General features: G+C 36.3%; 1 protein-coding gene across 7 annotated transcripts in view; it reads right to left on the reverse strand.

Annotated features, from left to right (window-relative positions):
* KLHL2 (kelch like family member 2) overlaps window positions 1-15,696 on the reverse strand; it is a 64,866-nt gene that overhangs the window by 10,066 nt on the left and 39,104 nt on the right. For all 7 annotated transcript variants that reach the window (XM_086891116.1, XM_086891112.1, XM_086891113.1 and 4 more), the window contains 4 exons: window positions 9,633-9,795; window positions 2,735-2,844; window positions 1,231-1,347; window positions 76-225 (listed from right to left, as the gene is read on the reverse strand). In XM_086891116.1, the coding sequence (XP_086747242.1) occupies window positions 76-225; window positions 1,231-1,347; window positions 2,735-2,844; window positions 9,633-9,795 (540 nt within the window). The remainder of the gene's footprint in view (window positions 1-75; window positions 226-1,230; window positions 1,348-2,734; window positions 2,845-9,632; window positions 9,796-15,696) is intronic.

A 15,696-nucleotide genomic window follows, 5' to 3' on the forward strand; every position in this document is an offset into this window, starting at 1 on the left:
CACAGTCAAGCTCTCTTGAAAGTTTTTAAAATGCAATTTGAAATAGTAAATACATTGGAAAAACAAGGGTCTTACTTTTGGAAGGCTAGCGGGTGTTCTCAATTTTGTCCGTGTGCTTTTCATCAATGCCCGTTGCTCAGTTGGTAGCAAGTGATACTTCATAGCTTCAATGAGGTAATCTTTACAAGCACTGCTGTTCTTAACCAGTATTTCCTCTTCAACTCTCTGTTTATTAATAGAAGTTTAACAAGGTCTGAGCATGTTAAGGAAGTAAAACAGAAATCACAATCCAAACTGTAAAAAAGCCTATGATCTATCACATAAATGCAGATTAATCTAATTTTTAAGATTATAATTTAACCAGTAGGAAACAAATTTGTGGTGGAAATGTGCAGTCACTTACAAAAAAAAAATCAAAATATGCTGATTGTTAATTAGCAAATGGAAGAAACAGTGATAGGCAAGGTAAATTATTTTTCTTACAATTGGGCACATTTCTTCATTTTTTTAAATACAGACAGTACAGAATATTTTAAGGCGGGAGTTGCAGAGAATAATTTAACAAACTAGTAAGCCACTCTGCAACAATAAAAACCACAACAGAACACAACAGCAAAAATACTCCAAATCCCACCCAAAACAACCCACACAAATTGGAGATTTGTATCACAAAATCAGAGTTTTTACAATAAGCACCTACCAACCTACTAATGCCTATTAATCAATGTTAATACTGAAATCATATTGTCAATCTTAAATATTTGACATGGCATCAAAATATCCAAATGAAGTTATAAAATTTGAAAAAATGTGTTTTATCTGAACCAGGTAAAAGAATGCTTCCTTTGTCATGAATTCCTAATCAGCTTAAACAACAGATACAATTCTGAAATTGAAAATTCACTTATGAGAACAACTCCTTTATCAAAAGATGGCATTACAAATGAAACCTAACCTGATCTCAGTGAATTACATTGTTCAGATTCCTGGGGTGGTATGACATGCAGTCAGCCAAACAAATAAATTACTTACATAAGTCATCCTCTGTGTGGCAATCCCTCACCTCAGTGTGTGTATATGCACATGAGTATGTGGTAGTGGCTGTTTGTTTACTTTTACTATCACTAACAGATTAATGACACTAGTTTAAATTTAAAATTATCTATCTGGCATTAAAATAATGAGCAGAAATAGTCACATGCAGAATGATTAGTATTCCTTTTTGCTTACCTGAACTAAATACTCCCGAGAAAGCAAAGGCAGCCGAACATGCTCCATCAGACGTGCCATTAACTCCTGCCTTACATCTTTGTCATGGTTTACCCAGGTTATCACTGCTTCAAATACCTTCCAGAAAACAAACAAATCAAGTTCCTTGACTTACAAGTTCATAAGCATGAGAACATCAGCGTGCCTGCAAAAATCGTTTTGCTTATACTAAAACTCCTAATTTAAGAACAGATGAGAATGGTTAGAGTTCACATTATTTCCATATTTATCAGCAACAAAATTATGAAGGTGCATTATCTGATCTCGTTTTATACAGACTCTACTGGTGTTTCAAGGGCAGCTCTGCTACACTGACAAAATGCACACAGTGATTTCATTGATACTGAAAAATAGGCAATCAAACAACACAGCAGCTGGAATATTGCAGTCTTCATACTTTTCTTCCTTTCTTGGAGAATTGACCTGCCACATCACCATTCAAATGACTTACCAGCACTGAGTCTTAGTGGGACAAGTGATCCCAAGCCTGATTTTGCCACCATTGCACAGTAGCTCATCATTCACTAGAGCATTCAAACCTCCACAAAAGCAGCATCACGTGTATTTAAGGGATGACACTCAGGGGATTACAGGAACAACAACATAGCTTTGCTAGCTGCTGTTTAAGCAGATAGTTCTTAGATTTAAAGTTTCAAAAAGGTTTTAACATGAAACACTGCCTAACTGTACAAATGTATTCAAACATGCTTTTGAACACAATTTAGCTTTGTTTGATTACAACTAAACTTCTCAAATAAAAGAAAACCAACATATTTCAAATAGATCATAACTGAATTAAAAAAGCTCCAAATGAATACATCCACAACCTGAAAACCATTAGAGGTTTACAGAGATGACCTGGGCTCACTGAAGAACACAATGTTTCAAAAATGGCTTTAAAAGATTGAGATCTAGGCTAAAGGTGAGCCAACACACATTGAACTCTGGTTAGATAACACCAAGCTGCAATGTCATCTCCTGTGTAACCCACATGTGTTCAGTTAGGTTAAACAGCTCACATATACACACAGAGCTTTAATACCTTTGTGGGACTGCTGATGTTAAAGTTAGTAAATGGCATGCAATTGCTCTCCAAACTTGGAACTGTTTATCCCTTGGTAAACCAAACTCCTGTAGATGTGACTCGGCATGTGTTCTGGCTCTTCTGCTTGGAGATGAGAAGGAATTTCCATTTAATGTAGTTTTGGGTTTTGTTTATTTTTTTTCCAAAGAACAAAGGGTAATGTGATTTAATATAGTTCTAGGATTTTTAAGAGTTGAGACTAATTTTCTACATCAGATGACAACATTTTTGGGAAGAGTCCTTTAAATTTTAGTTCAATACCTGCCTAATTTTGCTGAGGAACACAGAACACATCCAAAAAAAGTGCACAAGATCATTAGGAGCAAGCTTGCTCTTTCACATAAAAGGATAAAAAGAATAATGGGATACAGGCTGTCTTACCTTCTCCTCTGAGGCAATTGTGAGTTTGTCACTGGATATCAGACTGCACACCTGCTCTACACCAAGATTGAGGTATTCTTCACTAAGTACGACATCAGAAAAGTGCTGTTCTGTTTAGAGGAAATAAATATGCTAATATAGAGTGCAACACATTTCTACATGTATAACAAGCATTAAAGCAGCAGGGTAAAACAGAGGAAAATGATTCAATATGCATTGTATTTTACCCTATCTAGAAGCAATACATTCATTTAAAACCTCTTCTATAGGTTAAAGCTTGGTCTCAGAAATTTTATCTTTAAAGATGCTTTAACTAAAATATTAAAACACATTATATTCAGATGGTTGCTTCATCTCAGTACTTGTCCTTAAGAATTACCTAAGTCCCATTTTGCTAAATTTGCACACAAAAATACAGAAAAAGTACTCCAGAGTCTGTATACTCTGTATGTTGTTGACAAGCATATTTTAAATTTGTAGTTTGACATGAACAATGGTTAATTCTTTAGAACCAACCAGCGATGTCATACAAGTCCTGCTGTATCTCTCAGAGCTTCTCCAAGGTCATAAAATATTGCACATTGCAATCTCTACAAAGTGCAGAAGGTATGTAATTTTCCTAATTTTTTCTAAACCTCAACTTAAATAAAACTGAAAAAATTTAGTGTTTCCAAGTTGTCATTCAGTTATTCAGTTGTTCCCTCCCTTCCTTAAAATTGCTTTTTATTACATTATTTTGCTTAAAAAGTAGTTTCATTCAGTTAAATTATTTTTCCCCTTCTTCTGCTATTCTTAACAGAAGTTAGAAGGGACAACTGTTACTAAGAACTTAAGAATTCTCTCAAAGTTAGAATAAATAAAAAGAGGCCAGCAAACACACTCAAACTGAAGAATATTTTATAGCTTTTTCAACCACTCTATTAGTACTACTGTAACTAAGACTCCATATTTGAGAAAGTGGTCTAAGCTGTTAAAAAGAAGTTAAAGAATGCTGAATGCTTGAACTCAAGAAACCTAATTTTTCAGTTCAACTTTTGCAAGAAAACAGCTGTTTTAGATGCAACCATCATTGGTACAAGTCTCTCTAATTCTGCAGCATTCTCTTATGATGGACAGGTAGTATTTTCTGCAGTATTTACTTCAGGTAATGGGAAAGAAAGGATGAAAAGAAATACTATTGATTTTTATAACATCCCCATTACTTTTCCATTCTACAAATCTTGTATCTGTTTGCTTTGCAGACAGGTATTCAGTTTCTCAAGCTAAGTATCTGATGAGTTTTACTGTTTGCAAATAGAAATTGAGAAAGGTAATTTGTACAGATTATTTTTACGATAAACTCCAAATTTCAGGTGACAGTGACACAAACCAGTATGTCTCACTGTACTGAGAAGCTGAGTTTAGAAGCAAGCAGAAAGGGGAAGCAACACTCATCCAATCTCAAACAAATCTGAGGTTCTGAAGCACTGTTCATCTTTCCTTGAGAAATAAAATGCAACAGTGGGTCACATCCAATAGGATAGATTTCATAAATTAGAAATATCTGGTTGATTTCATAGACTCACATACAAAAGCCTTGCTTTTTAGAAGTTGATTTAGATTTATGTCATGCACTAAGTAGGAAGAGATCACCCTCTGAACCAAGAGAGATGAAAGTTGAGAATTTTCCAAGTAATACAATGAATGTGAGGCTGTCTCCTGTTTTCATGCTAGACATAAGGACTGTAGAAGACAATCAAAAAAACCAGTGCTTGAACAAAAACTGTTTTACTGGATATCAGCCTCCTAAAACATAAAACATGGCACAGTGAAAAAAGGAGAACCACTAAACCAAACTACTCAACAGCTACAAATCCTCAGGTGAATGAATTACAGATGGAAGAGAAATAGGGGAGATTTCTACATAAATTTTAGTTGTCAAAAAAGAGGTAAGGTGAAATGACTTGTCTCATAAGAATCAGATCGCTTGTGTAGGAGACCATTGTAACTGAATTATAAATAACATTTGGGCAGAAGCCAATTGCAATTACAGCTACATGGGTTATTTAAAGTAATTAAAAACTGAGCAAGAACAAGGAAATGTAAAATCAATTAAATCCACCAATGGCAATTTATGTAATACTGGTCCAAGTGTTGAAGACTAAAAGCTGCATTATATATAAAAATTACATTTATGAAATTCAAACTTTTTGCATCCTTTTAGCAAGAAGGATAACAGCATCTTCAAAATAACAAGGTTCAGTACTAGAATTTGAAGAGATCACACTTAGATCCTCTTTTCCCAATAACGATAAAAAATAGTACTGGAGGTGTGTGGATTTTTTTGCCTTCTGGGTTAGGATTTGTATTATCTCATATTATTGCTGCCATCCTGGAAGCTTTGATAATCTGAAGGCATTAACATCAAACATGATGAAATTTATGCTTAAATGATTAAATATTTCATGCAACTGTCCCCTGTAAAAACTTACATTATCTTGTTTTTTATTTATTGCATTAGGGAATATACTTCTTTCTTTATGAAAATAACATCTCTTAGAGAAGCAGAGAGAACTACCCAGATGGAAGTTTCCATGAGAGAATAAAATAATTATTTTTTTCCCAAATCAGAATTTTCCACACAGTATGCAACTTTGACAAATTTGTACTGGAATCCTGCCCTATTTCTTGCCTCTTTACCCAGAAATTGAAGCCAGCTGGCTCCAGAGTCTGGCAGCCTGGAAACAAGCTGGCTTAGGACTTCAGAGGCTTGGCTTCTAAATTCCCACTTCCTATGCAAGTAGAGTCCTACTTCTTTATTATCAAGACTAAACTCTAATTAAAAAAAAAAAAAAATCCCTTTTAGGATGTTTCTAAAATATCTGTTCCAATTGCATATGAAAAACATCTTTTTACATTTCAGCAACTGAGTCAGTTTCTATCTGAATAGCTAAAGATCTGTCCTTGTCTGCCCTGTGACAGTAGGGTGGGGCAAATGAAAAGGAAGCCTTCGACAACACAAAAGGGGCTAGTAACAAAAATGTCTGGAAGTACAATAAACAATGCCAGCATGGAGAGCACAGAAGGAAAACAGGAGCTGTAAATGTACTGCTTTTTGGTATTTGCTGTTCTGAGTCTGGAGCTAGGTATTATATATGCACATGCAGCAAAAGGCACTTGACACCTCTTCTATCCAAAAGGCTCACAAGTCTGGCTATATAGATACTGACATTATATTTTTCACTTATATAGGAAGGAAAGCATCTGAAACCTGCACAGGATATTTTATGCTTTAAACATTTATGGATTAATTCACAATGTCACACAGAGATTTTTTTTGGCTTGGGACGAAATGCCTTTGCTATTGGCCTATTTTAAGGCACTTGTCAAACAGGAGTCCCAGCTTTGTTGCAGAGGGATAGACACAAGCTCTGCCAGCTGGAGAACCAGCAGAAGGTAAAACTGCAGAATCACATTTTTTCAAAAATATGATTTATTTGTCAATCTTATGCTTAAATAACTGTTTTTTAGAACACCATGAAATTCACAACAGCCAAGGCAACAGCAGCTTAGCAACAGACGTTGCTACTCAGAATAGAATCATAGGAATGATTCTGACAACTCCATCCTTTCCATGCCAGGCATACGGATGTACACAAGAACAGTCTACAGAAGATATGCACGCTTCCAAGTCTTGCCAGGGCTCAAGTTTTGGACTGAGAGCACCAGAATCAGGAATGCTGTTATCCCACAGTCAAATACAATGCAGCAATCCCTGCATCACAACACATGCTAGGATTCCCTAACAAAAGGATGTCCAACATCTCAGCATAGTGCTAAAAGCCATAAAGGTTCACTGTGCCAAGCCTCAAAGGACACCTCTGCCACAGGACTCCCAAAGTTTCCAATGCCCATACTGCCCTATGCAGAGGGTGAAATACATTATTATTCTTTGGTTAAAACTAAGAAATGTGTCAGGACATAAGCATGAAGCAAGGGTCTCTCTATTCCAAGATGGCACACCCCTCTTAATTAAAAGGCTTTACCAATTTATCCTCATGTTGCACTTAACATTGTAACACCTATATAATGCACCACTTTCTCAGGAAAAATTGTTATTTTGTGAACATCCTTTAACACTACCTAAGACATATCCCAGACCAAAACTGAGGACAGACTAGCAGTGCTCATGCCACATACTCTTCCTAGGAATCCTCACAAAAGAAAGATGAGAGGCTTCAGCTGTACACAGTCTCTGACTGTGCAAGTGTAACAAGACCCAGAACAGGATTGCTTTCTGGAGCATCATGAGAACAGGTGGCATCTCCAAGTTCAATTGCAACAGAAGTTCATTTCAAGTATCAATTGTCCCTATTTTAAGATCACAAGTGAATATAAATGACTCTCCTAGAAATCCTGCTCTCTACTGCAAAGGACCAAACCACCATAGGAATATGAAGCTCCAATTTTAATGGAAGTTGCATCTTCATTCCCAGTGGAAGGAAGTTCTAGAGTTTCACTTTTCAAATAACTTCTGATCCACTGGCATCCATTTGTTTTTATATTATCATTGTCTATTAGCAAAGTTATCTCACTGCCTCTTTTTTCTAAATCTAAAGCAAGTGTAACAAAATAAAGCCTGGTAAAAGTTACAAAATAAAATACTTTTCATTTTCTCTAGCAGGGAATATTTTCACTGCTTTTTTCAATCGAATAATCCTTTTCTCTACTCATTCTAATTTCTGGAGCCTTAATCCCAAAATGTATACTCTGGTTATTAAGCTGCCTGTGATACAAAGCTTAACTCTGAATGGCACAGCCATGTATTTTTGTCTCAGACTTTTGAGATTTTTATTTTTTTTTTCAGTTGTAAGAGCTGTGACAAAGTACAAAGAGGCATTTGAAGTAAGAACAGGGGGGAAAAAGAAGCTATGATGGTTGAGATACAGGCAGTAAGTAGCCTGAAAATTCAAGAGCAAAAACATTGACCTGCAAAGGTACAGAACTGTATGAAAGGAAATCAGGGAGTCAGCAGACAGAAATTCAGCAAGACTGATGATCAGGCAATTCCAAGGAGAAACGAAGGCCAACACTTCCTCCCTGGATCCTTTTATCAGGAGTACTGAGCAGTCTGGGGCACAGCCTAATATCCTGCACGTCCCAACAAACAGCTTTCCTCCTCCTTTCATTTGTCTGTGTTCTGCTTGCAGACACTCTCTGAGCACACCAAAGGATGCCTGAACAAAATGACCCAGAGAAGGACAGTTAACAGGTGGACACAATTCCTGTGCTCTCAAAATACGTTTAACCAATACTGCAGTCAAGGTCTTGCCAGGTTCTTAGAATTTATATTTCTAGAAAGTGATTTATACAAATATTAGCTTCAAATATTAAACTGAACAAAGATTGTTTAGAAGTAACTGAAGTAGTTTAGATATTTAGTTGAGAAGTAACTAAGGCCCAGTCAGAACAGAAATTGGAAAAAATAATTTAAAATTCAAAATTAAGCAACAGCTGTATCAAAACACATTTAAAACGTTAAATATCTGAACATTAAGTCTAGTTAATAAATGTATGTCTTGCTTCCTATTGCAGAAAAGGTCAAAAATGTATAGCTTTTTGGATTTAATATTGTAATACTCAAAGACAAAAGGATTTAATAAAACCTTTTGAATAGATGCTGAAATAGAAATAAAGTCATTCAGTACACATCACAACTTCCTGAGTAAGGTAGGCATTACAAAAGCTAGTACTTTCAAAAACAATCTGACAAGCCTTTGAATTTTTTTAATTGATATATCAATCATTCTTGATAGAAATACTATAATCTCCTGTGAGTTTTAAAAAAAAAAAACAATACCAGAAAACAGAATTTCTAGGAATGACAACAACTGAAAGCATTCATCGAAGTCCTTGCCTTTCTGAGGTCTAAATTTATCCAAGGCAATAAAAAGCCTATTATTTGGACATGAGTTGAAGCACTTAGTGCTCTATTTCAGGAAAATCTTCAATTTTAACTCTGTACTAATTGTTAATCATGCTAATTGGTCACTGTACATTTTTGGAAAGTTATGGAAAGCAATGCAGCCATATATATATTTTTCTACAGCCTTATCAGGATATTTAATTTTTAATTATCCTTTTTGTTTTGCTCTTGTTCTAAGCCTGACAGTGCTAAGAAGAGGAAGGCAGAGAGTGGACCTGACTGTGCACCCTGACTATACACGGCATATTTATCTCAAGAGTAAGAACAGAGTGTGCATTCTTTAAAATCCACCCCACAGACACAGCAAATACACAGTAGGAGTTGAGCTGGCAGCTCATCATACAGGCCAGCAGTACTCCAAGGATATGATGACAACAAGGGAAGCTTTTGGGGGAAATTTGATGGAAATGGAAGGTGGTTTGGTTACGGAAGAAAGACAAGGTTAGTATCAAGCATGAAAATAGAAGAGCTGGAGAGGCAGATCAAATACAAGATTCAGAGACTGTAGGTGCTCTTTATAGCAGGAAATTTCAAGTTGTTGGCTAGATGAGCAGGATTTTCAGAAGGTAAGTTGATAACGTAACACCCAACATTACATTTCTTACTTCTTCAGGGGCTACCCCTCCTTGCAATGTCTTTTTCTTATTTCTTGTCCCATGTAATTCCTACATACTTTGACTTGTGGTAATTGTCAGAATTTTAATTCTTTTCTCCTGATTTCCTCCCCTAAGTGAAGGTGCAAAATATAACTGTGGGCCAGCCACCACATTTTATTTCTCTTGAAGACATTCAGATCAAATGCAGTTTTCATCAGGAGATACATGTCTGCAATACTCTGGATAAAATTCGGGTTCCTCTGTGTGGGATTGGGTGGCATGGAGCCCACCCACACTGACAGATAGCAGGCTGTGTGCCCTGCTAATGAAAACTTGCCTGCATATGTGTTGGCCTTGCTCAAGAGATCTGTGCATGCATGCATGTCAGCAAAAGCACGAATCCCCAGGCAGTTGATAGGATGAAGCTGGGATTCCAAAAATTCACAGCAAGTCCTCTTCACATCCTGCAGTTGCAAGAGACCAGCTGCTGGGAGCAGTACCTGAAAGGAGAAGCAACAGCTGGTTAAGGTCCAGATTCAATTCTGATGTTATACTAGAGTATTGTCACTATTAAGAAAACAAATTAAACCATTAAAAAACCAAGACTAAAACACAGAGGAAGATATCAGCATTATGCAACTGAAGAAGTTAAAACCCAGCATAAGCATGATTTTACTTCTCTGCAGATACCATTTAGAATAACTAGCAACATCTCTACCTTTGTGTTCACTGGAGAAGTCTCCCCACAAACTGTAACTTACAAGTTCCCTGTTTACATTTCCCAGCACTTCTTAATTGCATCTCATTTCCAAACCTTCAGTGTTGGATATTTTTAAAGAAAAGTTTTCTAGACCATGATAGAATATGTAAATCTTGTTTTCATGCAAGCACTGGATGCTGTACCGTGTTTTTGTTAGCATCAAAAATAATCATCTTTATGCAAGAGATTCCAGTAAGGACACAATTCAGCTTCCCCAGAAGTCTGTGACCTTCTTGGAAGAATGACAATTCAAGACTGTCTGGGTATCAATACAGACAGGAAAAATGAAGAATCATATATTTAATAAGAGTTTGATTTGAATATCAACTGTTAATGAAAGAGAATCAAAGAAAAGACAAATGTGATTGCACTGAGATACACAGATTACTGCTAAGCAAAATAATAAAAAATTAGTTTAAATCTTAGATAATTTTGAAAATATTTAATAAGTCTTACAAAGTAAATGGAAAAGATGCAAGAAGCATAAGCCAGTGTCAGACAAACAACTTTAGTAAGCTTAAAGTTTATTAATTACAATGTTGAAAGAGTACAGTTAAATTGTTTTATTTTAGCATACCTCTATGTAAATGTTAAGATAATATAACTAATACAATTTATATTACCAGAACACAGTATGATTAATTGGTGAGTAGATAAATGAATTTGATAGCTAATTCTATGATTAGATATAATCATTAACTTACATAGCAAAAATCAATGCTAGAAATCTACTACAAGCATTTATTTACACAACTTGTCCCAATGAAACAAGTATTTCATACCCGCTCACAAATTCAGTAACTAATTCAAGGACAGTCCTAGATAATTTTAGGCATTTTACCAGTATAGTTGAGCAAATAATTCTGAGAACAATCCTTGACTGTGTAAATGGAAGCAGTAGAAAAATATCTAACATCATCATAAAATCAGAATACAGAATGGAAAGGTGAAATTTGAGAATGGCATGGAGAAAATAATTTAATATTTGTATTTACAGTTACCCTGGCATACTTATATGAATGGTAAAGGAATGTTATTCTCTTTATTATGGGAAATTTACATCAGTTCTGAGATCACTGAAACTGAGCTTGCAAAGTTAGAGATTTCAATACATTTTAGTTATCAGAAAACAAAACGTTCAAGTCTAAATGTATTTTATGTTCTGCTGCTAAAAAGGAAAAGAGAGGCAAAGTGCATCAAATTTATCTTGTTGAATTACACACTGGGCTTTGGTTACTAGGCAACAAGAGCTGTGATAACATCTAGCTATTTTCATTTGTACCTATAGAACTGTTGGTCTGAAAGCCATAATAACCTGCATTCAAAAATACAGTTCCATCACAGTCAGATTCACTCTCCTGAAGCCAGGGGCAGAACTAAAGAAGGAAAAAACACCAAAACAACTCAAACTCCTCAAAAATCCATAAGAAAAAAAGAAGAGGAAATAAAATAAAAAAACCCCACTACATTAAAACTGCAGTACAGATTAAGTTTAACTGCTGCTGACTCTAAATTGGTCAGTCATAGCTCAGATTTATTTCCAAAAATAGCCAGTAGAGGGTATCATAACTTTCCTTTAAAGATCAAAAATACTGTAATGCGCATACTGCTTTGTACTGCAAGAAATGCAGAGGTAAAAAAAAAATCTCCGATTTCTCGTTCAATGAAAATATATTCTCATCATGGCTAATTTTTTTTTATAATCAAAGAAAACTGAACAGATTATTATTACAGATGGCAAATAAGAAATTATATGTATTCTCTTTCTTTGTGTCAAAATTGTGATGATGAATCTCAGAATTGTGAGGATGAATCTCAGACTGTTCTATTTCCTAGAGCAAATGATTTAACCCTTACAAGTCTGTGAAGATGCTTCCCTGGTTATTTCCTTTCAGTTCTCCTTCCTGCAGTGACATGCCTATTCCCAAAGCTTTGTGCATCCATCATGCCAATTACATCTTTCCATCCCCACTGAGACAAAAAGGACTGTGACCAAGTATTTGTTATAAAATCCACCTGCAATGTCACATGCATAGTAGGAGGGATCCACTTAAGGCCTGGAACTTGGGTCCACATTTTCACTGGAGTAGATTCAAGCCCTTCACAACAACTCGACCAGATCATCAACCTGTAAATGAGGCTGCTGCCCTCTCTTGTGGCCCTTCAGGTACCTGCCAGGAGTATGTCAGGGGCTGAGGGTACTAATGATACCTGCAGCTTTTCTCCCTCCTTTTATGCCTGCCAGCATTATGACTCTGTTCATCTTTGTGCAGCAGGACACATTCCCCTCACATGACCAAAACATGTGTTGAGCTTGGAAGTGAGGAGCAGCTGGTACAGGCAGGCACCTCTCCAGGTGCTCCCAGGCCCACCAGCTCACCAGGAACACATCTACAACAGTCCCAAAGAGACACAGCCTGCCTGACTGATCAACAAACCTCTACAAGGAAAGAAGGCTCAGAGAGCAAGGGTGATGAACTCAGGAAAGAAATACAAGAATGAGCATCTAGTGGCATAAAGAAAGTCAAACTTACCCTCACATAAGGGGGACTGGAGGGTGACTTTTCCGTTATATATATGGCTGTACCAGTAAGCCATCAGGTTATGCAAACAGTCTTCTCTAAAATAATTACTAGCATATAAGGTGTCCCCCAGCTAGCCAGGTCAGCAGGGGAGAAGTACGTACGTGACACAGTCAGTCCCACAAAAAGTGTAAAACTGAAAAACCAACAGAAGGAGCTCTCAAGAGAGCAATAGGCTTGAGAGGGCTTTAGCCCACATATTCCTTCCTGGAGATGCTCACCATCCTGACAGTGGGCATATGCAGATCAGTAATGGGAATCACTTTTGCATAGTAATCCAAATGTATATTTCAACTGCTATGTCATGCTTGTGTTGTGATTCCAGCATATTGCAGTATGTCTCTACTAAATCAAAACATAACACTATGTAGTACCAAGTAACTTCACAACAGTAAATTTCATGGCAAACATTAATTCCCCCTCAAGGACTATCCAGAAGAAGCTGGTCAGAGCAGCTGCCCTCTGAAGGAGTGCCTTCATACCAGACAAGGGTGTTCATCCCACCTGAGGGCTGCTGGATGACCTGATAGGCACAGCCTCTTGATTGGTACCACTTCTTGAACACACAAGGTTTTAGTAACTGCCCTGCTAGTTGAGAATGGGTGAACAAGTCCAGTGGAAGGAGAGACCAGGCTGGAACATGTGATACTGCAAGGAGAAGCTAAGAAAATTGCATTTCTTCAGCCATAAAAGAAAAACAGGGAGACCTTATTACAGTCCACAGCTACCTAATGTGAAGTTAGAGAAGAGTGAACCAGACTGTTCTTGAAGATGCACAGCTGTAGGACAAGGAAATGTAAGAACATAGGAAAATCTGATCTTTTGAAAAAAAGGAGTTTGGTTGCTTTTTCTGTTTTGTGCTGTGTTTTGTTGGGTATTTTTTAAGTGTGGCTGGTTAAGCACCAAAAAAGGTTGTACCAACCAGCTCCATCCCAACCTGCAGAATCTCTGTTACTGGGAGATAGTAAAAATTCAGTGAACAGGCCTCTCAATGTGCTTTTAGAAAGCTCAATGAAAAGCAAAATATAAATTGATTAAAGCTTTCTGCCTGTTAATTTAAATCAATTTGATCCAGTAATTTTATATCCATCCAAGCTGTCCTCTCTGCACTCCTTTTTGTACCGTGAGATTTTCCTAGACAGACCATATTATGATACCTGACATATGAAGATGCTTAAGACAATGTTTTCTTCTCTACTACTTTCAAATTTCTTGTAATTGTCTTAAAATTTCTGTCAGAAATATTTGCCCAAATTCAAATTGATACCCACAAAAAACACATTAAGATCAGTATAATGTCTAAGAAAATAGTGAACGATCATATTGAAGGTTTTGAAAACAAGATCCTACAACATAAACAAGTCAAAAATTTCTCAGAACACTGAAGTACTTTTCAAGCAAATAAGCCAATAAAAATCAGAGCAGTGTATGCCAAGAGAATTGAATAATGTGCTGTCTAAAATAGAAAAATTCCATTCTTTCCTGCATGGAGAGGAAAGAAAAGATCTGTAACATTAGGAAAGATACTAATCCAGAAATGTAGATGTACGAGAATCCAAACACACTACAATACAACACAGAAGCACACAGTTACATTAGCAAGTTACATCCCTGCTAATCACAGATATTGCATATTTTCAGTTACAACATTAAAATGAAGAAAATTTCAGAGAACAGCAGTTATGTTAATGCCTGTAATAAAAATATCTTGAGGAAACAGATTAAGGTTTAACATTTATTTCTAAGTTTTAAATAACCATTTCAGCACACTAAGCTCCTTCATTTGCTGTTTACATTATCATAGCACGGGGAAGAAGAAAATTTACATAGTGGTTAAATATAATCCAAATTATCTTATTTTTTTATTCTCATCTATATGCATCTGTGCTGTAATTAAAACTGTGGTTTGTAACTGAAGTGTAGCCTAAATTCTAGTGCAATCATTCAGCACGGCATTGAAATTATGCTGTTTGGGAGTATGCATACAAAAACACTAAAATAGACACAAATATTTTAAGGCATCTGTGAGATAAAATGTGGAAGTTTCAATTTTGGAAAATTCAACCCTGTTTGAATTTCTGTATGAACAACATGTGCATGTTAAGTGCGTTGTTCCAGTGTTAAAATAAAAAATAAGAGGCTGCACTGGAATTAAAGATGTGCGTGAGCTGCCAGTTTAGAACATGATGTCATGTAGGCTATGAAGTATACCTTCCGGATATCTTAACATCCTCAAGGCTATTAAGCAATGAAGACATGGATGTATTAATTTTTCCTTTAGCTTAATGAGCCCCATGCAACTAAAAATCAGGTGCAGGTGGCAGTTTCATCGTATCACAGGAAGAAATCAGATCACGAAACAGTCCTAATCCTTTGCATTCCCCTTGTACTACATACAAACTGGTAGAGCACCACTTCAGTAGAAAATGATTGAATAATCATGAAAGTGTAATATTTTGCATGATTGACATGATCTACAAAATACTAAGCAGCTCCCAGCTTGGAAATCAGTGTGACAGATTAAAATGGAGGATAAGGAAGAAGTAACTGTTTTGCATATCCACTTTTTAACTTGCATCATAATCTGCACTTTAGAGTCCACTTCAGTTAGTGACATGCTAGGAAGTAAGCAATTTGCTCAAAAAGCAGCTTTTGAAGAGGCAGCACCTTCGAAGATTAATCTGAATGAATTACTTATTATTAACTAACACGTTAGGTACAGAGGTGGGTTTTCTGTTGTTTCCTTGGGGTTTTCTGAAGGGGGTAGTTGTGGAAGTTTTGGGAGGGATTTAGGATGTAGTTAGTGGTTGCCAAAGTGCAGAAACAAGAGTCACAAAGTAAATGAAATTGCACAAGAGATTCTTATTTAAGTAATACACTATAATGAAGGGTATCCATCTGGTCTACAAGGGAGAACCACACAGTCTTGCTTGGCTTCAGGGTTCTCCTACAGCTTTTCTACCAGAGCAGTGCCTTAACCACCACATAAAAGTGCATTTTGGCATAAACTTTCACACAAGAGAGACAGACTGATTTCCTAGTTTGATGATTATTTTAGT

The sequence above is a fragment of the Cyanistes caeruleus genome, chromosome 5 (genome assembly GCF_971803275.1).
Source record: "Cyanistes caeruleus chromosome 5, bCyaCae1.hap1.1, whole genome shotgun sequence".
NCBI lineage: Eukaryota > Metazoa > Chordata > Aves > Passeriformes > Paridae > Cyanistes > Cyanistes caeruleus.